We start from the raw sequence: 26,012 nt of genomic DNA, 5'->3' as shown, positions 1-26,012 counted from the left end.
ACAACTTCCACCTAAAGAAATACTAAATATGGTGAAACATGCACAATAGCTGTTTAGTATTAATTGTCTTAAAGTCAAAGATGTGGTAAAATGTTCGAGGTTCTTGAAAGCTTTTATAGCCCATGTGTTAAATGTGACCTCTAATGTCATTCTGTGCTGCAACAGTTATGGCGGATGGACATGTATCACACTGTCGGCTGCAGTGATTCGTGCGTCGATAGCTGTGTCAACGCCTCTCAAATCAACTGCTCTGTGAACTGCTGTAATTACACCGGCTGCCTCAATGACAGTTTTGCCATGATGATGACAACAACCACAGGTGCAGAGACCCATCATCTGAAGTTTTACTCTCTACATTTAAAGTCTGTGCTTCATCTTTCATCTGTTTTTGCACTCCTCATATTGTCCTTCTACATTTTTATTGCTTCCATGTCTCTTTCGACCATGACGGCATACTTCTAGATGTGTTCCCTCGTCGTTAAGCTTTGAAATGTTTCCTATCTCCATTTTATGTAAATTCAGGAAGTGCAACCACAACAACAATGGTAACCACACCTATGCCAGTGATGACTACCACCAGCCAACCAACAACAGCAGACAAGGTAAAAACCAAACGCTTCATGTGTGAATGTGTCTGTGTCACCCTGTACTAAACAGTTATTTCACTTCAGCTAAATCCTAGTACTTATTTAAACCTCACAACTATCCTCATGCTTGTTCACGTGGAATCTTTTTTACCCCCCTCTATATTTCATCTCAAACAAAACTCAATTGAACTGAATCTGTAAGGCCTGGTGTGCTATGTAATTCCTTCTGTTTTTGTTGTTTTGTTTATTTTTTGTTTTTTTTCTTTTTCCAGAGGAACAAATGCCACAACGGTTCATGTAAAGGAACGGATTGCTACATGGAGTTTAAAAGCAACCCACTGCAAACATGTTCCTCCCAGCATCCACACTGTCAGGTGAGATTTACAAAAAGGAGGAAAACAAAATATGACTCAAGCATCCAACCACATAAACAAATGTAATCTACTCTGAAATCTTTTATTTATTGCACAGAATTCAAAATGGGCTCTTTTTGATTAATAGAAACCACATCTATACATTAAAGTGTAATTATGGTATAAAACAATCATGGAACAACATATTTCTTCGTTTTAATTTGTAAGCTCTCAGAATAAATTATGTTGCGAAACACAGCCAGGGGAAACCATTCAAACAAGAAAAAGAATACGACCGAAAAGCATTTTATATTATTTTATACAATAGAAAGAATGCAATTATTAGAACAGATCCTCATAATTGTATCACGTATTTTCTTTTCTCACTTTTTCTCGCTTGCTGTCGTCTCTACAGCTTAAGAAGGAGACCTCTGACTCCGAAGTAATGTGGAAAGCAGGTTGCACCAACTGCACCGACTGCACAGCATGTAAGGCCTCAACAAAGCCCCCATGTAACCTGGAGTGCTGTAACGCCACCATGACTTCCTGCCTGATGCTGAACGGCACGCTGAACGTCCCCTCCTTTGCCACAAGAGGTCTTTGTGTTCACACAGAATTGATCGCGTCCCTACTCGGCCTGCTCGCCATCACTTTGCTGCTGTGAGTGACTGAGTGTGCTTGTTCAGCTGTTGTTTTGGGTCATTATGTAACCAGAGCTTTGTGTAACAACCCAGTCCCTCCAGAGACAATAAAACCAGAGGTTAACACTGTTTCATTCCCACGCATGTATCTAGCTGTTATTCATTCATACATTTATGGAGGCAAAAGAAACCCCATTAAAAAGCTCACAAAGCCCAATCATGATATATTTTCAGAGACCAAAAAAGAATGGCTTTCAGTAGTATTTTTAAATAAGATATAGGGAAAAACCTGTCATGTACAGATTAGATTACACAGATTTGTTTGTTTGTTTTTATAAAATTCTCAATCAAATTAATTTATATAAAAGCTCATGTACAGTATATGTAAAAATCATACATGTACCAATATATCTCATTCATAAATCAGTAAAAACACACCAGATGCAATTTGATCCTCTCATCACATGTGCAGTAAATAAAATAAATAAATAAAAAGACTTAATGTGTAAATTTGGCCTTGTTATTGCTCTCTCAGGTCACATTCATTTCAAACTGTATAAATTCCCACATTTATTAATAGACGATTCTTTTGTTTTATTCTCAATAACTTTTAACAACAGTTTTTTAATGTGTTTGGTTTTTTTTCCCAGCAAAAATGTTACCCCTTAATTTTAAGTTATGTCAGATATTTTATTTGTTTAAAAAAAAAAAATGATTAAAATCTATCTCCCCTTGAAATAATAGAAATAATAGTTATTTGAAATGGGCTGTCAGCCTGAACCACACATTTCTGCTAATGATTCATCAAAAGAAAAAAAAAATTAATAAGTAACCTTCTTAGTTTAAAACCTTTTCAAGCCAATGTGGAAGAATGTCGCAATTACTATATGCACTTTAAGACACACAGATGTTGAGCTGTTACTGGGTGTCGTGAAGGTTTGTCGAAACATTTTTGCAGATGTTACCCGGATGAAATGTACAATTCTGTACTTTCATCTAAGTTTTGCTTCATATCTCGCATTAATTGTGAATTCAATGTTTATACTGTGTGATGTACAAAGTACATTTTCTGGTTTGATGGTGTGATTGAATTGGACAATGAAATCAGAAATGTTTCAGTTTACGCTAGTTTTGTGTACTGTATAAAATATTGTGCTTTAAAATGCAATAAATTTGAAATATATATTTGCAGAGTCTCATTTTGAACAACTTGTATTATAGAATGAAATAGAATACCATGTGAAAGGTATTGCTTTAGAAAAACTATAAAGGAATTTTCTCGTTGTTTACAGCCAGAGGTAATATTTCATGGAAACTGAACATAACCAAAAAGTGTTTCTATTTTTTTTTTTTATTGCTTTATCCATTAATCATCAGACAACCACAGTTTTTATCTTAAAGCTCATTAGATTGTCACGGCTGGGCGCCGGCGCGTGGAGTGTCCTGAACCCAAAAGCAGACCTCAAGCAGGAAGTTGTTTGCAAACATCTATATTTTATTGAGGGAACAGGGAAAGGGGAGCTGGAACGGTGACGGGACCCGGGGGGAATCTCAGGGGGGCCTCTTGGAACCGGGACGGGACCCGGACGGGGAACTTCTGGGAACGGAACCGGGACGGGACCCGGACGGGGAACTTCTTGGGACGGAACCGGGACGGGACCCGGACGGGGAACTTCTTGGGACGGAACCGGGACGGGACCCGGACGGGGAACTTCTTGGGACGGAACCGGGCGTCGGAACAGGAACGGGAACCACCCCGGGGAGGACACTCACTCCCCGGGGAGGACAACACTGACTCACCTGCGGCAGCAAGCCAACAGGAGACCCGGGGGAACTCTCCACACGGTCTGAAGACTAGGCAATCCTCTGGCACCGGACCCTCCTCCCTGCAGGGCTTAAGACTGCTTGACAATCAATTAGCTGATTGCCTGCAGGAGTGCCAGAGAGGATCCGGTGCTGGAGCGAGGTGTGTGAATCCTGACATAGATAATACTGCCAAAGAGTATTTACCTCACATTGTGATGAAAATAACAGTCATAAGTCATTTTAATCTGATGTAGTAATGTGAATAGACAAAATCAATTTACTTGTTTTTCTTCTACACATTTCTCCATGTATAACTGTTGAACTAAGCTGTGCAGACTTTTTTATTCACCTTGAGGTAATTACTGCCTTTGTACACCTGCTCAGTACTGTGATTCTCCACAAACCTTGTGTAAAGTATATGTGCCAAGGTTGTGATCACAGAAGTGTCCAACGTCTGAGACTCTTGGAGAAGGTTGTGCTCTCATCTCCACTTAGTGTCACTCAACCTGGATGCCCATCCAGAATAATCATACCATGTGACACTGTAAACACTTTACAGTTAAGTCAAGTTAGCCCAATATTGTAGCATTACATTACTTTCTTTATCAGAAAATCACACAGTAACGGCAAAAAAAGACTACAGTTTCCCAAAGCTTCTTTGTAATATATACTCAACCAAATAACACAGTTTGCCTGTTTCGGTTAATTGATTTACTCTGTGTTTACCCACATTCAGTGACTTTTGCCTTCTAGTCAGAGGTCTTTAAACTTCTGCTGGATTCTAAAAAAAATTTTAAAAGGGTCAATGCTATGTCAACAAGGTTTCACTAAAATAAATGCTGAAATCCCCTGAGAAGAATGAGTAATATTGTGCAGAGGAGTGCCTCTCCTGGCCCGAATTAACACACTGTGGTCCCTCGGATGGCCTGTCTCATATTCTCCTATTTAAGCTTTACTGTGGCTGATACACCGCACAGCACACACACTTTACAAAAGCCTTTACATTCAAACTGATTTTTCCTAACATGAACTATAAGGATAATCCCATAACACAGTTGCTCACAGTAGTTCACTTATTTAACAAAACCTCCAATGCATTATCATTATCCTCTATAATCTAAATCCTATATTTGCATCTGCCGTCACATCCAGGTCTGTTTACATTTATAGGGTCATTCATATTGCAGCTATGAGAGAACAAAAAACTGTTTAATTGATACAAATATGTTCATCTATTATTACTAGACATGTGTTTCCCTCTGTAGTTGGATGAGAGGAACTTCTGAGATTCAATTACCGAACACATACAATCCCTTTGGGGGACCCTCACCTCATTAAACAAAACCTTACCTCTTCACATCTGCCATTGTTCATCAAATAAGAAGTAGGTGATTGCATTTATTTTATCCTTCTACCATGAATGAGGTTGTTTTTTTCGAAGCCTGACAATTTTGGCAAATTAATTCAATACACATATAAAGTTTCTTTGCTTTTAAACTACTTAAAGCCATTTGTATTTATTTTGTTTTTGTAATAATTCTTTGGGGCAATATTTATCATACTAATTTCCTCCACATTTCTTGCAAACAGTATAGTAACAACCCTAGAGTACAATTCCATGAAATGGCCATGCTATATGTATAAAGCTATGCTTGGATTGGTTTGGAGAATTTATAAAAAAAAAAAAAAAATGCTGACCACTTATTGTCCGTTTATTGTGCAACTTCTCATAATCCCCCTAAAATAGTATGTTTTGCCTCTTTGCTTTAAACTATGGAAAATGTTCAATATATTATAAAATATTCCAGTGCATATTAGTAATCCAAAATGTGAATTATATTATATTATATTATATTATATTATATTATATTATATTATATTGTATTGTATTGTATTGTATTGTATTGTATTATATTATATTATATTATATTATAGTATAACACAATAAATTGCTAGACATAAATAGTTTTATGCCTTGAGTTATGTGTGCACTTTAGGTCCATTTTACGCGAAAATATATCTTTTATTTATGATGTAAAATTGCATCTTTACTCAGTTTAATACTACTACTACTACTACTACTACTAATAATAATAATAATAATAATAATAATAATAATAAGCATACTCATAATCATAATCATAATCATAAAGCTTCCATAAAACGCTAGGGAGGTTTCAATTTCCATTCATCGTTCGTGCCCTACAAAGGGTTAAACTTCCCAAAAGTTTAAGGAGAAACTCTAAATCAGTTTCACCAAATGTTTGAAGTGCGTGTCAAAAGGTAATTGCGCAACCCGATTGCCCAGACGGTTGGTGGAAACTTCCCCAGGAGTGTTTACGGGGTTCTCGCTGAGGTTGTTTTGAAGGTCGTCTGTCTTCTCCTCTCCTCTGGCTCTCTTGGCTCGGATCTGATCCGGACCGGGCGGATCTGTTGGCAGCCGCCCGCTGACGTCGCCGTGTGTGTGGGCGCACTCTCCGCCGTCTCTCTGTGGATCGTTGCGTGGCACACTGGGTCGGCCTGAGTCAACGGAGGAGGAAACGTCAGCATCGAAACATCTGCATCAACATGTCGGATTACTCGGAGATCGCGCGCTGTCTCGCCTTTTGCTTCACGCGTCGTTTCTCTTCCCTCGGAGAGAAATAAGACCTCGGAGCTTCTTGTTTTGCTCTTTTCTCTGGAAGCGAGGTGCAGAAGTCGACACCCCAAACAAAAAAGAAAGAAAAAAAGAAGAAGAAGTGGATCACTATGGATCAGTCCATCGCAATTCAAGAAAGTTTGGAAAGGGAAGAAAACTGTATCATAGTATCCTTTGCGGGTGGTTTGTTTCTGATCGGATGATTATTAAACTCACACGTTAAATTGACACGACACCTTCTAAATCTGGTTTTGTCGAGGGGAGGAGGCCTGGGAGAAGTGTCTGTGTCTCCTGGGTGGTGTTTCTTACTCTGGCTAAAAGAAGTCAAGTCACCTCACTGGAGCTGTGATTTCGATCCAGCTTTGACCATGCGAGTGTTTTTATAGTTTAACAGCATGTTTGAGCACCAGTGACTTCCCACGGATATACTTAGGATTGTTAGTAACACGTTTCACCCACTAGATGGAGACGTTGTTTCACCAGCTGCAGCTAAGCGCAGAGGCAGGCGACTGTATCCCGCTTATTAATCATAATAAATCGTAATTTTGAAAGGTCACTTAAATAAAAGACACATTTTGCATAGTGTAGTGAGGCTATAATGACATTCCAAAATGGTTCACCGCAGCATTCCCAGGTGTTACTGGTGTGACTAATATTTGAAATTAACTGTTAATAAAATATCCAAAGTTATTGATATAGACATCTAAACGGTTTTGCTATAAATAAAACAGTATAATTAAATTAAAATTAAGTAGTTCTGTCATGAACACTAAACTTTGGCAACAGATTATGACCTGAACCTGGGATACAACCTCACAAAATTGTGACCAAATGCATCAACAGCAAGGACATATCAGAATTATGGAAACTATTACCTAATACACTCTGTTTTATTTTGTCTCTTTTATACCTAGCTTTACCTAACTGCAGGACTGCACGTTGATGTTGTGGGTACCCCTCCCGTCTCATAGCCACAGCTTGTTCTTGTCCAGGATGGGAGGGTGTTCTTCCTGTGTTGAGGGTGCATGTTCTCCCTATGTCTGCCTGGATTTTCCCCAGGAAACCAACACGGGCACATTTTATCTACTTCAGCTGAGAATTTTGTCTCCCTAATATTCAGAAGACCTTGATATTATCGCATCACATCATACAAAATGTGCAGATGATGTCATTAATTTGCACAATAGATGTGAAAGTGTACAACATTTACTGAAAATGTCTCCTTTTCCACACATAGTCAGTCAACAAAGTTAATTATTCCACGTAGTCAAACTTGACAAGAAACATGTCATGTAAGTAACGTATTTCCAGAATGTCCTTAACCAAACATTTCAACATGCTGTCCAGTGCAATGTCCTTATCGACGAGATGGTAGAGAGCCGGCTGCTGGGACTTGTGTCTTCTGCAGAAGAACATGCGTAAGTTTTCAAGTCTTTTACAAAGTAGCTACAATGTGGCTTAATCATGGCATTGTTCATAGTCTAGAAAATATATAGTTTTGCATGAAGACAACATAATGCAATCTCGGGCAACAACACAAACTGTTCTCAAAGAAATGACCGCAGCGTTGCGTCAACCTGCCTGACACAGTTACCAAGATTGTGTGTGAACCTCACAAAAGTCTTCGCTAAAAGGGCCAGTGTGTTGTTTTTTTCCTTGTTGTTTTCCATTTTTGGAGTAATTTGATAATGATAGATTTACATTTGCAATTAATCTTGTGATAATCTCTGATGTTTTGCAGAATCTTTGTTTATACCCACCGGAGGATGGCCATTACTGCTGATGATGTGTCACTGGAGGACATAATACCCATATCTTTGGACTTTGCTGTAGTTGAAGGTGAACAGTAATCACATGTTCAACATGTAACTAACATTGCTGCTCAGATAATCTGAGTTGTTGGTGTTTTTTGTTTTTTTTTTCTTCCTCTGTATTTGCTTAACTTATTTCTCGTGCTGCCATTTCAGTTTCCTCACCAGAAGAGCTGGTAGTTGTGGGTCAGTTGTCCTCATTTCAGCTCATTCATGTTATGCTACATAACTGCAAAACTCGAAAATGCAAACCACATCGGTTAATATTTTTTGTCTGATTGAAGGTGCCGATACGAGAGTGAGAATAACTTATAAGGATAATGAATTGGAGGTCAAACTCCCCTTTGGGTCCCACTCTCGTCTATTCCTCAGCGAAGTCAACAAGGCATGGAGTGGTAAGTTATATCCTCGGGTCATCTATTCATCTGACATCCAGGCTTTGGAAAATCTTTGAAGTCATTTCAAATTATTTTGGAAAGCCTGGATACAATTGTGGGTTTGCTTAGATTCTACTCAACACCTGATGGATTCCTTTACAGAAGAGATCTTGCAAATACATTAACATATTATTAGTAATTATCAGCTTGTCGATTTTAAGTTCTTCATCATATCTGTTTATAATTCATCTTTAGAGTGAGTAGTTTTATTTTTTTTCCCCTTCAAACTGCAGTTCTTGTCAAATCTTACAAGCATCAACTTGCATTGCAATGCTGGTCTGCAAAATCAGGATTTTTCATCGCAATGCCAGAATTCAGGGAGATAACAAAAGCTAATTTTCTAGCAGATCTGTTTTTAATTCTCAGTATGAGAAGACACATTTTTTGTCTCACAATCTTCCAAGCAATCAGATTCAACCAGTTTTATCTCCTGAACAAACCTGTTCAACCAGTCTTTTTTACCCATTTTTTTTGTTTTTTTTGTTAAGTATGTTGTGTGAAACTTCAATCATTTCACCTTTTGATTAATCATTTTCTAAAGAAAAAACAAAACATGTGAATTTGGTGGTGGTTGCTTACAGCTCACAGCAGTTTTGCAGCCACAAGCTGATTGCGTGAGTTGATGTTGTCGTTCAGTGTCAATGTCAGTCGAAGATAAATAGTTGACAAGAGCAGGAGTGAAGCATGCTGACAGACTGAGAGGAAGAGGGGAGGAGTTATTCCTGTGAGTGTTAGTCGTATGTTTAGTTTGTTTCTTTCACAGACAGCAAACAGACAAGATGAGAACAATCTAACCAGGACACACTATTTCCTCTTAAATACTTGCCTTTTTTTTTCTTCTTTTTTTTTACTGTCCATTCCTGGATGTGCTAATGAATGGTTGAAAGAAAGCCTTCTTTGTCGGGGATGTGTCAGTTTCGTCACCAGCTCACCATTTTCACGGTGGGACTCCCATGTGAGCATGGACTGATATGGAGATTCGCTTTTTTTTTTTGGTGCTACTACAAGTGGTGCTGCAAATGTTCCTAGCATGGAAAAGATAAAGGATGTGCCACCTGTTGTTGTTAAAAAGAAGGGTCTTGTTCTAAAAAATGTGAAAGGTAAGCAGGTTGTGTCTGATATGATGTGAAGATGTTGCCATTGTCAACAAGTGAAGACAGGCTACATGTAAAAAGACAATTTTGGATTTTAAAAAGTTCAAAATTTACTTTCTTTTCTAAATGTAACTCTTAGAAATCAGCATTCTTGTTTACAATGTAACTCGTATCATTGTGGTTTCTTTAACATCTCCATTATTGACTAAAAACAGTTTAACTCAGTCCATACTCTTATCATAGTTTTCAAATAAATAATATAGCAATATATTAATATTGAATTTCACCTGTTCTCCATGTGTGTCTTACTCCAGATGTTTGCAGGCCTCCCACGCAGCTTCAAAACTTTGAATGGATCAACAAATACCAGAAAGCCACCAGAGGCCAGGGAGTTGTCAAACAAGCCCTTGCACCCATCAGCACTAAACTTACTAAACTCAACCAGCATCGGAAAACAGGTTTGTCCTTTCTATTTGTTCAAACGAGTGTTGTTATATCCACTAAAAAGAAAAACACAGAGTAGGAATACATCTAACAGCCCTCTTCTTCACTGTTTGCCAAAAATGGGCATCAAAGAGTCACATTGGTAAAGTGGGCGGTTTAGCAAACGCTTTCATTTGAATGTGACTGACTCAACCTGTGCACTGGTTGTAAAAGTCTTGATTATGCGTCACACCACAAACTTCCCCTGATGTAGTTTGTCTTCATTCCATCTGGTGTCTCAGACCTGCAACCTCCATGCAGCTCCTCAGCACCTTGTTTGTGGCACAATACACTATCTTTCAAAATAATAGGCTTCTTATCTTACATAAGGGATGCTTAATGTGTAATATTCTTTTAGAATTCTTTCTATTACAATTTACATCACATCCTATCATAATGTCATCTGTGCGGTGCCCTTCACTGTCCATGATAATGTTTCTGATCCCAGTCTTTGTAAGGCTGAATGTGAACAAATACACAAGTATAAAAGGAAAACAAAAGTTTATTTCAGTGTTCACTGCATTACTGTCAACAATAGTGGCGTGCTACTACAGTATGCTTCAAATCCGAAGATACATCAGAAAAAAACATTAAAAGTAATCTTGAAAGAGTTAAAAACTCAACAACAACAAAAATAGTGGTTTCTTATTATTTGTTCAGATAAGAAGCATCTCACAGCAATCAAATCAACACATCCATGTTATTACAGACAGATAAACAATCCCGGTTGATCTAATTCAGTTGTAATGCAACATAAACTACTGTTTTTGGTAAACCTATAGATAAAAGTATAGTTGCATTTTCACTATTTCTGTGGGAGATGCACAAAACTAGCTGCATTGATCGTAAAAGTTTTAGACCCTCAGAGCTCAGCCGGATGCTGTGATTGCTCCTAAAACATGTTTTATAGCCTAATGTTTGTTGATCTTATGGGAGTTTGCTGGTTTAAATCTCACTGCTGACAGGTCATAAGCACGAGTCCCTAAACAAGGTTTAAATTTAGACCTTCAACTCCAGCTGAACAGCCTGATTGTATCATACATCTTCAAACGTGCTAATTCAAGCATATGTGTCATATTATCCAATGTATCGTCTCACGATGGTGTCTGTCCTGGTGGTGCCTCCGGTGAAGACGTGGTCAGGATGGGCAGTAAGGGAGCCCATCCTGAACACTAAGTAGTCTACAGTACACGTCCTACTGTGGAAATGCTGTTGAGAAAAAAAAGAAGCAGCCAAATAGTCACTTTTTTTTAAAAGCTTGCCATACATACATATCATAAGTTGGAGAAAAATCACACATTCCTTGTTGTCTTAATAAATTGTAATGTTAACCTCTTGCGTGAACTATCAAGATCATTGATAGTGATTTATACAGCTGCAGGAGCATCATTAGTCACATGTGGAGTGGAACATGGTAAATGAATGTCATTTATAGATAGCGCTTTTCCACTGCTTGAGCAGTCCCCAAAGCACTTTACACTTTCAGTCACATTAACCCATTCACACACCAGTGAAGGCGGCTGCCATGCAAGGTACTCAGTTCATCCACTGGGAGCAGTTTGATGTTCAGTGTCTTGCTCAAGGGAACTTCAACATGTGGACAGATAGGATGTGTTATTTTAGTAAGCACTGGTAGTGTATACTAAAAATGTCATATAGTGGAGCGTCACATGACATTGTTCTTTTTGTTTATGCTTGTTTGATAGTAGTTGTGCATGCAGGCCTGAAAGGAGATCCACCATGTCTGAATGTTATTGTACCTGTCTGACAGAGCAGGAAGATAATATTCTATTTTGTTGTTCTTGCCACACTGGAGCCATTGTATTGTAGACATCCATGCAAAACAGCTACTGGTTCAAAAATAAATCACACACAGCCAGGGTGTCTCACGGGTCATCTTTAAGAGCTGCCAGGGCAATTGATTGTCCTCAAATGGTATACTGTACACAAAAGATGCTTCCTCACCTTTGCATCCTGAAGTGGTTGATTTCACGGTGTTTAGGTCGTATTTTGTCGGGACTGCTGCGTGGTTCAGTCTGAGTCTGCAGGCGGCTGCGGGGAGATGAACTAAACTCCTCCTACTGTAGCATTTGAACAGGCAGGTCTGACACCGACTGGACATTGATCTGCTGCACAGAATGCGAGGAATCGGAACAGAGAGATGTCTGGGTTAATGGGAGACTCTGGTATGAACGCTGTTTCCAGTTTCGTTTGTTAATTTTCGGGACGCTGGTGTACAGACACGGGCAAGAATGTCTGAGGTGCTTCCTGGCTAAAGCTAGCTCCTACTGTTTATCTCACAGAGGCTAACGTTAGCCGTACCAGCTAAGGGAACTAGTCATGCAACCTTATCGGTTTAATTGAACCAAATCGTATAAGTAAGGATATTTCTCGTTGCTGGCTTTGGCGTGAAGTAACTATAAGTTATAATACGCTGATGTTTGACAACAGCTAATGCTAACGCTCGCTAAATAATTATTTCGTGGTCGCTATGCGACAGAAGCGACACACCTGTTGTGCTTTCTGTTGACAAAACGTGTTAGAGGGGGAAAACTCTATCTGCCACACGTCGAGTTATTTGCTCCTTTAATTAAATAAAAAAAGTTTCTGATAGACTTCGACTTGGAGCTCGTCTTCGGAGCTAAGGTAGCATGATAGCCCAAATGCCTTGTCTGCAAACTTTATTCAGACTCGTAATGAGATGTATAGATGTTCACTATCTACTACAAAAAGCTCCACAGTCAGTTTAATTCAAAGATAAATGTAGATTAAAATTAGCTCGATTACACCAGCGAATCGTTCCGTAATAATCCACTTTTAGTCATATGTTTCACTAATCTGAAGTGCATTACTTGTATGTAAATCTGGGGATTATGAAGTGATTTTTTTGTCATGTCTGCAAATATAGGTTAATATATTTGTTTTAATGCTGTAAAGTGGTCGTATTTCTTCTGAAGAGTGTGGAGGATTTCCTTGAAAAGTTTTGACATTTATGCCGAGTTATAAACCGTACATAAATAAAGACGCGCATGCGTGTGAAATGTGCAGTTTGTCGGCTTAACGCGGCTCTCTTATCGGCTCTTTATCTCGCTCGTTAAGGCGTGGAGGAATGTGAAACATGCCGAGTAAAGTGCTCAAAGGAAGGATCCCTCATCCTGTCAGGGCCTCCCAGCAGGTCCTGGAGGCCAGCTCTCTCCCCTTGATAAATGAGGAGTGGGTGACTGTGATCATCACAACACATTGCATTATATTAGCAGAAAAGTTCACTAAAGTAGAGACACAAAGGCATTTTCTCAGCATGTCAGATCATATCGTCACAGGAAACCAGCATTACTGTGCAACTCACACATGCTGCAAGATTGTGTATTCACTTGCAGACTTGGGTGGAGTTTCACACATCTTTTATTTTCCAGTAATTGTGCATTATAACCAAGTTCCAAGGTTCGTTTTACTTCGTTTTGCATCTTTTGGCACTCAAGCATTGACAACAGTGTAGTTTGAGGTCATGTGAAGATAATCATTCAAGACTGTGTTAATGCTGAGGCAGAGGTTAAGTAAACGGTGTTGTAACATCCATATATGGACCAAAAAAGTGGGTAGCTGAGGAGTTTCACATTTTGAAAGTGGGTTTAGTCAAACAGAGGACATATAATGTTTGACTTCAAATCTTTTTTGCCTTTACCATAACATTTTTGTTAATGTATGTCAAGTGTCCTGGGTTTTTAGATGTTCGACGCATTATCTTTTTCATATAGTTCAAAATACATCTCAGAGAAATATGTCAGTTTGTAGATCTTTCTCTGAATATTTAGAGATTCTTCCTTGTCTGATATTAATTAGTATTCCTTTCTGATCCGAATGTGCCCACGCTGACCTTTTCTCTGGGCTTGGTGCACAGTTCACAACATGTTTCAATAACAAAACGTGGCTGATGAGAACATTTCCTTAGGAAAACAAAGATGCAGGAAAAATGCTGTTTCTTACCAACTGTGATAAAGGTGCTCACCAGCAGATCCCATATTAGGAGACATTTTTTTATAGTTTGATGTATTTGGTTGTTCTGTGGCTGCAGTCTTTGTGTAGTCCGCTATCATTTTCCTGGAGTTTTAATTTCCTGTTGGGAGGAATGTGGCTTTCCCTTTCAGTGGAGCCGGCTGTGCTCCCTGCCAAGCTGCAGGAGGACAGGGCCCATGCTGTCTCATACTTCACACTCAGCCATTAAACCCAACTACTTAGAATGCAATAACTGTAACCAACTGCAAAAGACCGCCTCGGTCGATGCACCTCAACAACTGAGCCCTGACTTGGCAATTTCACCATGTACTTGTTTGTCTTAGTCATAAACTGCCTTGAATTATTATCAGCAGAAGTTATTAAAGAGCAGAAATGGCAGTTTGCAGAGGAACAAGTTCAGGGTGAACCATCAATACCATGACCTTATTTGAGACAGTATACCTGGGGATATCTCCCACTAGCTGTGAAGAGACGACAACACTTCCCTCTCGACTGGTATCCTGTAAACAGCAATCAATTTGAGATTCTGGGAGAACTCATTGTGACTCGTATCGCCTGGAGCGTTGATAAAGACCTGCCACTTATCTTTTTGCTTTGTTTTTCTCTTTCTTGTTTTTTCTTTCTAAACAGATAAGTCGTTGGACACAAAGGGAACTGTAGAAAAGCAGAAAGGCTCTAACGGTGACACACAGAAGTCCTCAGTATCTTCTGGCCCAGATAGGTATGAATAAATGTACCATTACTAACTTCCAATCTAAAAGCAGATTTTTTATTTATAATAGGAATATCTCATCAGGATGTACCTATTATGTGCATCAACTTAATTAACCACTCTTCATTGTAATATATTATTTTTCTGGATTTTTCAAAAAGCTATTGATGTGTCATTTTTCATTTCTTTTGCTTGCTTAATATATAACAAAAATAACTTGAATGCACTTTTACATATGTAGATGTAGTCTATTATTTTTTAGCACACATCTTAAACCTCTAGTTAGTTTAAATTAGGACAATTAATGTATAGGATGTGGCAGCAGAGTTTAAGTACATTTTACTGTATTCTAGGAAAACATGCTCAGTTTTGAGTAATTTCTTTCTTGTAAACAATGAAAATGTAGTGGTTTTGGTTAGTTTCATGATTTTATCATGTGTACACTGTGTAGACCAAAGCATACAATGCAAATAATCTTTTATTTATTGTGACTTTAAAAAGTCCAAAGTAGGAAGTGGAGTGCTAAATATGTGTAAAGCTGTGTATCATTCTTCGTGTGTTCATTACTGTTGTCTTCTTGCATTACTGCCAAATGTAAGTTGATGGGGTTGTGTCCACCTGATCCGCTCATAAAGCCAGTGTGTAATTCCATGACGTCGATAGAAAATATCGACAAGGTTCTATTTAATCCTTTCACTTGTGACTGTGAATGTCTGCAGAAGATGAGATCTTTTCAGTTTAGAAACTGCCGCGGCCACATTATAAATAAATGTCCATACTCTTAAGTTGAAGTGTATTTTCTGTATTCCAGGAAAATTACACTGACCAGGAGTATTACATTCCCCTCCCCCCCACTCTCCGCACCATTCGTTATCGACAACATGGAAATAGTTGACTGCATAGCCGGGGTTAGTGTTGTCGTGGTGTGATCTATTTGGCTGTTAGCATAGATGATGTAATGACTCTGGTGTGCAATATTTTCTACCTGGCATTTAGGAGAAGTGCTGTTCGGCCAGGGAGAGGCTGTAACCAGCAACTGTACGCTGCTAGGATTGGTTTTTGTAATCACACCAGTGTGATGAAATGGTTCTGTCTCGGTCTGTCTTTGCTGTCACCTCACTGTCATTTCTTCCTCTGGTGTGCACATCCAGTCGAGAGGACCGGGATGACCTGGTGCGATCCTCCAGCCATACTGCTTCGAACAAAGCTCAGATACTCGCCATGCCGCAGTTTGGTCTGCGTGACAATCTTATCAAGTGTGAGCTGCTCAAAAGTGAGGATCTTTACACTTATCTGGAGTCCTTCTGGTAAGTTCTTCCTAGTTACTTCTTGAAGTGTATTTTATTTTATTACATAGAGGTTATCTCAGAAATGTCAAATGTGCAACCTCTTGGGTTTATTGGAACCATAAGTAGTGTAATGTGCTCCTTAGCTTCTCAGCTGAGGATGTTTTATATTAAATTGGGCTGTGCAGTGCTAAAATCACTGAGCCATGTGCAGATAAGTCCACACGAGTTCCATTGAACTCTACTCTCTTGGGCTGTTAATGAAATAAAAATTAGTTTCTTAAATTTTTTTTAAGAAACGATAGCCTGTGCAGGAAGAGTTACACTGTGTGCCCACAGTGTAACTGCATCCTTGATCTGTTATGTAAAAAGAATGAGTCAACATCTGTGGGTTTGTATTTCTGCGTACTAAATAAAGCACTACTGTCTCAGACGATGTCTAGAAATACACCAGCATCTTCCATTAACATGCTGTAACTCAGGTTGTCGCTCCTTCATCTTATTTATTATTTATCGTGCATCTAAATGTTCCTGAAAGGCAAAGACATTTTGGGGGATTTTTATTTATTGAATTTTTTTCCCAAATCATCTTATTTTTGTTTTGTAATGAAACAAAGTAATGCAATTCAATGAAAATGAAGTAAAGAATAAAAGCAATTGGAAGGGAGTAGTTCATATCTGGAGAATACAGTATGTGATCAATAGAAAGACATTGAAGGCCATTTTTTTCTTCTTGCACATTAAATGTTACAGTAACTTTAAATCTAAGACTCTATTCATACGTGTCACCAACCTGCAGTTGGTTTTAATGTATATATTGATTCAAGCACAGATTTTGAAGGCGTATGCTTGCATTTTCATATGGAAATAAATGATCATTAAAACACTGATAGCCTATTAAGCTTAAATAGTTACTCTCATCAAAAACTGCAGTAACACCAAAATGTTGTATTATGTTGTATTGTGGACAAGTGCATTGTCCACTTTTATCTCACATTACAGTGCGTATTGAGGACGTACTGAATACCCATGCTGATGTGCAGATTAGGAATAAAAGCTGCAGCCCGGGATGTATTAATACAACTTCAGCATCTTTGCGGGTAGACAAGGCGAGAGCCATTAGGACAGAAAGTTCCGTACGGCTGCTGGAGGTCAGCACAATATGAAGAGCTCTTTGCTGCTTGGGCCAAAGAGCCTGTGCAAATCAGCAGCTGCCTGAAGGTCACAGATGAGGGGAATTCAATAGAAGGAAGCAGGTTTTCAGCCAGAACCTGCAGAGTTAACCTCAATGCAAATGTGAAAGGAACGGCTTCATTCTTCTCGCATGTTTCTCACTCTTGTTGCCATTCAGCTGTGAAATGATCATTAGATGTGATAAGATGAGCTGAGATTCTGTCTGTACTGCACACTGCATGCAGTGCAGCCGTCAGTGAAATGTGTCTGATGTTGTACCATACAGAGCTACATTGTTCACGATTTTGTTCTGCTTTGTTAATGACTTTGCTGTTCAGAGGGTTAATAAGTGATGCCACATTATTAGTCTGTGTCCCACAAACTATCTGGTTCATTTTTATCCTGTTGGAAGGTACCATTGATTACAGTAGATGCTGGTAAATTTGTTAGTGGGGAGGAGCGATCGCTGAAGACAACAACACTGATCCACTGTCACTGGCTTATACAGTTGCTTGCTGAAATATTCGTACATGCTACACTTCAGTATTTTTACTTGTGAAAACAAAAAAGAGAGAAAGAAAGCCATGAATCATTTCCCTTCTACTTCACGGTTATGTGGCATGTTGTGTTGGCCCATCACACAAAATCTCAATGAAATACGTTTACATTTGTATTTGTATTGTGACACAATGTGGAATATTTCTAAGCGTATAAATACTTTTGCAAGCCATTGTAGCTGCAAAGCAAGGCAATAGTTTGATACTAATGTGGTGTAGCCATACCTGCCAATAGTGAGACCAAAAGATGTATGTTCCATGCATGATATCGTCTTGACAGACTGCGACCAGAGCAAACTAATCCAGTGAAATCGTAATTCGAGCAGAGGATTGTTTTAAATGCATTTAATTGAGCTACTGTAAGCTTCAGTCATCCCATTAAGACTTGAGGCAACATACAGTATGTTTCTTTTTCCTAACCATTTGCACAAGTCAACAAACCCCCCCCCTTTTTTTTTTGGCTAAGTTTTTTCTTCAAGAATTCAATGCTTAACAAAGAAAAAGTGTATTTCTTTCTCCATGCCCACTTGTCATCTTTCCCTGTTATGCTTCAGCTTTTTTCTTGGCACGTACAACGTTAATGGACAGACACCAAAGGAAAGCCTCCGTCCTTGGCTGAGCTGCACTCTCAGCCCTCCTGACATATACTGCGTGGGGTAAGTTGCATTCACCCCACTGAAGAAGCGCTGCGGCGCTCTCTACTTAATCCCGTTACAAAGACAAGACACTTTGCTCAAACCTCTGACAGATGCATGCAACCGTGGAACCAGTTTTAAGAACGGAGCTTGCCCACCCACAGATTTCCGCACCGCCTGTCCACTAATCCTGCCTACGTTTCAGTTTACCGCCTTGGCGTTCAGGGGAGGAGAAAGTTTTGCGACTATCACAGCAGTTGCGGATGAAGTGCGAATCAAAGTTTCAAGAAGTTTTACCATTTGGACTTGTTTCTCTTTCATAGTTTTCAGGAGCTTGACCTCAGCAAAGAGGCTTTCTTCTTCAATGACACCCCCAAAGAGCAGGAGTGGACGAAGGCCGTGTCTGAGGCCTTGCATCCGGAAGCCAAGTATGCCTTGGTAAGGATTTTTTTTCTCTCCTCATCTTCTTTCCATGACCATGATAAATGCCATGTCATCGAAATACGTGGAGTCCACCTTCTTTAGTTATCTCCCTTTTAGCTTGTGGAGCATATTCAGTTGCATCTGTCTATTTTTCCTCTTCTTATTCAGTTGCATTTGCTTCTCTTTTCTTAAGAATGCTGAGTCTTTCTCATTAGCTTCCTTGTTTTTTGGCCTGGCGGGTTAATTTGAGTCTTCTAAGGCTTTATAAGAAGTGTGATAGTCGCAGTATAATGGCAAGCAATTTTTTTTTTCCGCCCTCGCCTGTCGGTGGTCTGACTAAAGCGCACTTGACTGATCTGTTGATGATACTGTGCAGCTCTGCAAAGTGAAGTTTAAATGCTTCACATTATTATGTGGAAGGTTAATTTGTGTAGTTAATTTACAAGGAAGCTTGTTGAACTATTCCGTTTCCTCTATAATCGTTTCTCGTCTGTTTCCCCCAAGATAAGACAGGGATGAGGCAAAACATGTTTAGCTGTAAGTGTTTCTCTTGTTCCTAGTAGTCGTGGTTGGGTAACAAACAAGATGCTGACGCAAGCAGCAATAACTGCTTTCTTGCACTTTCGAGCCGTTATTGTGACTAAAGGCTCTCTTAACTCTGACCACACATTATATTAAAATGTTTATTGAATTGCATGCAGCTTTTCATCTTCTTCCTCAACTTTATGAACTCGTTTGCCGATCCACTCATGCTCCTCCAGGTGAAGTTGGTGCGTCTGGTGGGAATCATGCTGATCTTCTACGTGAAGAAGGAGCATGCAGAGTTCATCTCGGATGTGGAGGCTGAGAACGTGGGGACTGGCATCATGGGAAGGATGGTGAGAATTTTGTCAGAGCTTTGTCCACAGTGCACAAACGGTGCCAGCATTTTAGATTGGGAAGATGATATTTGTAAGCCTGAGAACCTTGGCTGTATGTATGGTAGGACCACAAGGCAAAAATCATCTGTCTGTATATTCAAAAGTTTGGGGGGGGGAGTTAATAATCTCTACATTTGTATGTGTATCATATGGCAACTACCCAGTATATATTAAAAGAATATATAGAAAACACACCTGCACTAAATGTACATATTAGTTTTCTCTGCCTCAAGGTGTGCAGAAAAGATCCAGATGAAGCAGAGAGTTCAGAAAGCGGTGAGCAGTATGTTACCAATGCAGCAGTCTTTAATGATACATCCATCTGTCTTCTATACTTCTTTATCCATTTTATGGTTGCAGGGAGCTGGAATCAATCCCACCTTAATATTTGTGAAGACAGTACACAATTCAATGGTTCCGACATGATCAAATTCACACCAAGTAGCACTTTCAAGCCACCAGTTGGCTTCAAATGCAGGCTTTTTGGACTGTGGTAGAAAACCAGAGTACAGAAATGCTCCCAAGCTCATCCTGGACTCGTCTTATTAAGGCAAGAATGTTAAGTAGCACACCATAACAGCGTGCAGCCCTCTAATGACACATCATATTTGTAAATAATTAACATTGTTGCTCAGCTAGCATGGATCGACCAGCAGGATAAACAATACAGCCGATCTATGAGCTTAGTATTTTTGGCACAGCTCTTTGTGCCACTCCTGTGGCCGCTCCCACCCACTCGTGGCACTTCCCATCTGACAATGGAAGAGAAGCCCAGTTTCCATGAATCTGAAATTTGGATTGGCGCCCGATTCTCTTTAACCCTCGCCAGGAAGTTTGTGTTGACCTGATGGAACAATTTCACAATGTGTCCCCTCTGGGTTTGTTGGCACATTTAAAAACTGAGGACTTAAACTGTTGTGCAATGTCATGTATATCTAAATGAAGATGTCCTCTTTAACAAACAAATTGGATTCCACAGAACGGGCTTCTGTTATTTATTTCATTGCAAAGTGAAGGTGTTACCGTTTTCATCCAGTCAAAATGTTGTTAGTTAGATATAATTTCGCCTTTGACAATGGCAGTGTTGTTTCAATTACATGACTGTAAGCGCTAAGCGAAATGTTTTATCTGCTTCCTTTTTTGGTTTGTTTACCACAGTGCTGCATCTTTCAATGGCTCCAACGTCATACTTTATTCCTCGTGCACTGTTACAGGATAGATTTTTCTCCTCTTGTACCCGAACATGCTTACTTAACAGTCCCTGCAGCGTAGAGCAGATGGCTGGCTTGGTCACCAGTGGAGGCTTCTGTTAGGTTTTTTTTTTTTTTTTCCCATTCTGCAGTATTAAAAGTGGCTGGATTATGATTTGCACCAAGGACTGTCTGAAGAAGAAGTGGGGCTGAGTTGGCATGATATTGCATTACTCCGAGCAGCGGAATAACGGCATGTTCAGTAAAATTTCACATTGATCTCTCTCTCTCAGGGAAACAAAGGCGCTGTGTCAATCCGTTTTCGCTTCCACAACTCTGACATCTGTGTGGTCAACTCTCACCTCGCTGCTCACATTGAAGAGTATGAGAGGCGTAATCAAGACTTTAAGGATATTTGCAGTCGTCTGCAGTTTCGCCAGCTCGATATCAGCCAGCCTCCACTCACCATCATGAAGCACAAGTATGTAAATCTTGATGTGTTATAGAGCTACCCTGTGATTCAAGGGGATTTAAAGAGTGCTCTCGGAAGTATATTTATAGGTATTATGCTGCTACTTCAAAGACGCAACGTAGCAGGTTCTCCTTGCTAAGAATTTGCTTTGCAATCCTTTAATCCCAAAAAGTACTGGATGACATTGTTTATAAAAATCCAGACATTTTGTGATTCATGGAGAGGATTAATTGTGAAGGATGCTGCTGCTGAGTTTGACATTTGTGTCCAGTATCCCACTGTGATGGTAAACTGTCTCTTTCTTTGTGCTTTCCTGATCAGTGTGGTTTTATGGATCGGAGACCTCAACTACAGAATCAGCGAACTTGAGGTTGACAATGTGAAGGATCTAATCAGTCGAAAGGACTTTGAAACGCTGCACAGTTACGATCAGGTAATGTGAATGACCATCTCCCGTTTATGTTGTTCAAACTGTTGTTCAAAATCATAATTTGTATTGACAAGTTGCATATGGTCCCCAGCTGAAGAGGCAGATCGATGAGGAGGCTGTTTTCGTTGGCTTCGAGGAGGGACAGATTAATTTCCAGCCCACCTACAAATATGATACTGGCTCTGACAAGTGGGACACAAGGTAATCTCATATGAAGGCTTGAGTGTGGAAAAAAATGCGTTAAATAATCTGTCTTCAAAGAGAGTAATGATATTTTAGGTGTAAGTAACAGTGTACTTTCCAGATTTTATACTCGCGGTTATGTTGTCACAATTTTTGCTGCATTTAGATATCGGTACCACTCATTCCAGAAATATACATTCAAAAAAGAAAACAATTGCTTTACATGTGCCTGAGCTTCTTGGATTGTACCACAGTGTTATTTGTGTTTTTTACTATAAGTTAAATGGCATTGATGAATTGATTCAGCCACCCATGTATACATTTAATTAATGTTGTCATTAATTATTTTGTGCTCCAACGCCACCTACCCGAATTTCCCTGCAGGGACCATACCATTATCGATGATGAAGTATGTTGGAATACACTTTGAGACAGATTAATTTCTTGGCTCATGTATTTTTAGTGCTCTGTTTTATCGAAGGTGTAGAACACACACACACACACACACACACACTTGAGAATTAACATCTGTTTTCTCTTCTGCTTTTAGCGAGAAATGCCGCGTCCCTGCTTGGTGCGACCGAATCCTGTGGAAAGGGAAGAACATCAAACAGCAGCATTACCAGAGTCACATGACTCTGAAGACAAGTGACCACAAACCTGTCAGTTCCCTCCTCGTGATCGGGGTAAAGAGTTCTTGCTGTTCAGTCTTGTACATAAGTGATGATATATGATCAATTCCGTGAAAGGATGTAGATTGTGACATCATCCATCCCCCTCTGACTTGCTCCTTGCTGCCCTTACAGATCAAAAGAGTAAACAGTGAAGCCTATAAGAAGACCTTTGAGGAGATTGTACGCACTATAGATAAAATGGAGAATGAATGTATCCCGTCCGTTACATTGTCCAAGAGAGAGGTAAAGTTTCCTGTCTTTTTCTTTGCTATTGGAGCATAGTATGAGCTGGATCACCTTCCTGATATAATTTGTTCATTAAATTGCATTCTCACTGTTCTTCTGATGTATTTGGTGTATTTGGCCTGTATTGATGTTGGGCTTTGAGCATAAAGCAGATCTTTTCCCCCATAAGCAAGCGTCACATTAAAAAAAAGGTGTTTTGTTCGCCTTTGCCTCACAAATCTCTATACGTTCAGTTTCACTTCAAGGATGTGAAGTTCATGCAGCACCATGCAGAGACGCTGAGCCTCTTCAATGACGGGCAGGTCCCATGTCAGTTTGAGTTCATCCAGAAGCCCAACGAGACCACCTACTGCAAGCCGTGGCTCACGGCCAACCCCCCCAAAGGCTTCATAGCTCAGGGTAAGAGACAAGATGGATATATATATATATATAATGGAGGACATATTTCTAGTTTTAAATGGGTGGATACCAAATTTATCACCTGGGTAAATATCAGTAATCCCAGTTAACGGGATCTGACAGCCACCTGGTCTTATAGAGCATCTCCCACATTACGTAGGTGGTTCTGTGGACATCGACCTCGAGGTTTTCGTGAACCGTTCAACAGCCCCTGAGCTGAACTGTGGGAAGCAGCAGATTGAAGACATCTTGGTGCTCCACCTCGAACGGGGAAAGGACTACTTCATCTCCGTGGCGGGAAACTACCGGCCCAGCTGCTTCGGAACTTCCATCCAGTCATTGTGTCAGCTGAGGGAGCCCATTCAAGACATGCCACAGAACGTCCTCCTGGAGCTGGTTGGTGTTCTTTACAATTACTGTCTCTGCATTTATCATCATGTCGCAGGGCTCGTTGTTGGGTTTTTTATTTATTTTTTTATTTTTATTTTTTTAAATAAAATACCATCTCGTTGCTGTGTTTCTTCCACAAAATCAGAAGGAGACGTCCAGAAATGAGAGTGCAGAAAACACTGAGAAGCCACTCGACATTCCTAAAGAACTTTGGATGATGGTGGATCACTTATTCCGCAATGCAGTGAAACAGGTCAGAACATTTTATGGTGACACCTCTGTGTTGGTACTGTAATTAAGTCAAATGATAACGGCATTTAGTTTGCTCTGGGCTCGTCCCTTGTCAATGTCAAAGCTTTTTCTCATTGTGATACCTAGGTTTGGATCATTTCAGGTCATGGGAAATTTGGGAATAAAGGTTTTATTGTGACTGAGTGTGACTCAGTCGCTGTTTTCTGTCACCCAAGTACCTTGTTGATTGAATCAAGGGAGTGGGTTGTTATCACAAATCAGATAGTTTAAACACAGGATTGTGCTTTTAAATTCAAAGTCCAATGTGAATAAACTGTGACTCACATCGTAAAACAATTTTCTCCCACCAAAGGGAACCTGCATTCTTCAATTAGGCAAAAACTCCAAATGTTAATGTCCTCTGTTTGCAGGAAGACATATTTCAGCAACCAGGGCTGCGGAGTGAATTTGCAGAAATACGGGATTGCCTCGACACGGGGATGCCAGATTCTCTCCGTATCCTTAAAAATGGGCTTCATCAACAAAAACAGTTTTTACTCATTTGTTTGTTTAAATTGACATGATATACACTAAACTACACTTGAATTTGAGTGTAAAGTTAGTCCTTCAGGCCCTCAGTTGTTCATGAATTTGATACACATCCATCACAATAAAATCTAACTCAATAATGCCACTTAAAGCCTGCTTTATTCTAATTTCCTTCGGTCTGCTGGTTAGCTTTTCAAGTTCCTTGAGATTTAATCAATAAAGCTTATTTTTATTGGGTAATACTACATTACAAAAACATGCAGCCTGTGTTCAGGAGTTACAGCCTTGACTGTCCTGACGTGCAGCGGGCAGTAATCACTCGGTGGCAGAGGCTTTGCTCCTCTTCCTCGACGCCCTTCCAGAGCCTGTGGTTCCCTTCTCCTTTTACCAGCAGTGCCTGGAATGCTGCTCCAACGCCAGCCAGTGCGAGACAGTAAGTGGAATAGCCCGCGATCAACGCTGACCAACCCACTTCCAGATTTGTCCCGTAATTCCAGACTGTTTTGATTTAATAATTTATTTTGTCTCTAGGTTGTTTCCATGCTACCTCAGTGCCATAAAAATGTGTTCAACTATTTATCTGCCTTTCTCCGTGAGCTGTTGAAGAATTCTGCTAGCAATCGATTAGATGTCACTGTTTTAGGTAAGAAAAGGAAGCAATTCTCATTTATTTTTCCATCTCATTATCAGCATTGGAACATTTGAATTTGTTCAGTATTGGCTATATCAGGCATGTCCAAAGTGTACAAGATCCATCTCTGCAATGCTCGGGTTGCACATGCTTCTTTTTTTTCATAAATAGTATTTTATGATCAATTCTTTCTTAGAATGTGGGATATTGTTGGGGTCCATAGACAATCAAAAGTTAGATGGTATTAAATATCTTATAAGTGTTTATGTGCAAGACATACATTTATACACAATCTGCAATTGTCATAACTGTTGCATTATTTTTTCATTTTGAGTCTCCATTACAGTTTGGTAAAAAAAAAAAAAAGTGTTTTACAATGTCTTTGATTATTTTTAATCGTGATTTTGGTTTTAAAAAAAAAAAGTAAAGAGGACAAATTATGCAAACTGGACTGAACTGCTGAATCGACCGTTTGTATAAAATACACTTTGTTGTAATCAAACCTGTTATGACCCAAGTTTTTGTAACCATCATTTCAAACATGTCTTGTCCGACTATCCAGTAACTAAAGATGTTGCTTTTACTGTGCACAATGAATAATTCCATTTTCTCTCTGCAGCCACCATTTTTGCCTCCTTGCTACTGAGGTCTCCCAAGAAGCAGGGTCTTGTAGAGAAGAGGAAGACTCAGGAGTTCTTTCAGCACTTCCTCACCACAGGCTCTTCATAGACTGAGGACCACCACCACCACCCTCCCTTTTTTGGGGGGTTTTTTTTGGTTTGCTGAAGCTGAACACTAAAAACTACAAATGTCCAATATTTGAAATAAACTGTAATAATTTGTGATATTCTCAGATGACTTTGTATAGCTATAGAGTAATTACTATGTGATTGTTCTTATCTGATAATGGTTTCAAAATTATGTGATTTATCGACGCAGAGTTTATTGTGATCTATAAAAGCCTAACATTTTTAATGTATGTATATTTTATTTAAAAGAGAGAAACAATAATTTGTATTTTAATGTCTCCAATCTCCACTTCTTTTT

At 39.5% G+C, this 26,012-nt stretch overlaps 1 protein-coding gene across 2 annotated transcripts; it reads left to right on the top strand.

Annotated features, from left to right (window-relative positions):
• The first annotated feature begins 7,369 nt into the window (after positions 1-7,369).
• Positions 7,370-25,997, top strand: inpp5b (inositol polyphosphate-5-phosphatase B). Of its 2 annotated transcripts, XM_080500223.1 has the most exons (22): positions 7,370-7,443; positions 7,767-7,864; positions 7,993-8,022; positions 8,121-8,231; positions 9,682-9,825; positions 14,495-14,585; positions 15,728-15,883; positions 18,147-18,248; positions 18,551-18,665; positions 19,412-19,528; positions 21,054-21,241; positions 21,554-21,665; positions 21,754-21,863; positions 22,396-22,531; positions 22,652-22,762; positions 22,999-23,164; positions 23,325-23,560; positions 23,700-23,807; positions 24,217-24,301; positions 24,640-24,767; positions 24,866-24,977; positions 25,585-25,997. In XM_080500223.1, exons 1-22 carry the CDS (start codon positions 7,394-7,396, stop codon positions 25,692-25,694), a joined length of 2,616 nt encoding a protein of 871 aa, XP_080356349.1. In that variant the 5' UTR covers positions 7,370-7,393; the 3' UTR covers positions 25,695-25,997. The 2 variants fall into 2 exon arrangements, with proteins under 2 accessions (XP_080356349.1, XP_080356350.1); XM_080500224.1 differs by lacking the exons at positions 7,370-7,443; positions 7,767-7,864; positions 7,993-8,022; positions 8,121-8,231; positions 9,682-9,825 and adding an exon at positions 11,934-12,036.
• Positions 25,998-26,012: the final 15 nt, after the last annotated feature.

This window comes from Blennius ocellaris (assembly GCF_963422515.1).
Source record: "Blennius ocellaris genome assembly, chromosome: 8".
NCBI classification, from domain to species: domain Eukaryota; kingdom Metazoa; phylum Chordata; class Actinopteri; order Blenniiformes; family Blenniidae; genus Blennius; species Blennius ocellaris.
The sequence above is the reverse complement of the archived record's forward strand: the minus strand, read 5'-3'. Positions and strand labels throughout refer to the sequence as shown.

Excerpts from the sequence above, each read along its gene's own strand:
- inpp5b (XM_080500223.1), top strand. The coding sequence starts at position 7,394 with ATGGTAGAGAGCCGGCTGCTGGGACTTGTGTCTTCTGCAGAAGAACAT. Across the intron at positions 7,865-7,992 it reads GGACTTTGCTGTAGTTGAAG|TTTCCTCACCAGAAGAGCTG; the intron begins GTGAACAGTAAT and ends CTGCCATTTCAG. Across the intron at positions 24,768-24,865 it reads ACGCCAGCCAGTGCGAGACA|GTTGTTTCCATGCTACCTCA; the intron begins GTAAGTGGAATA and ends TTTTGTCTCTAG.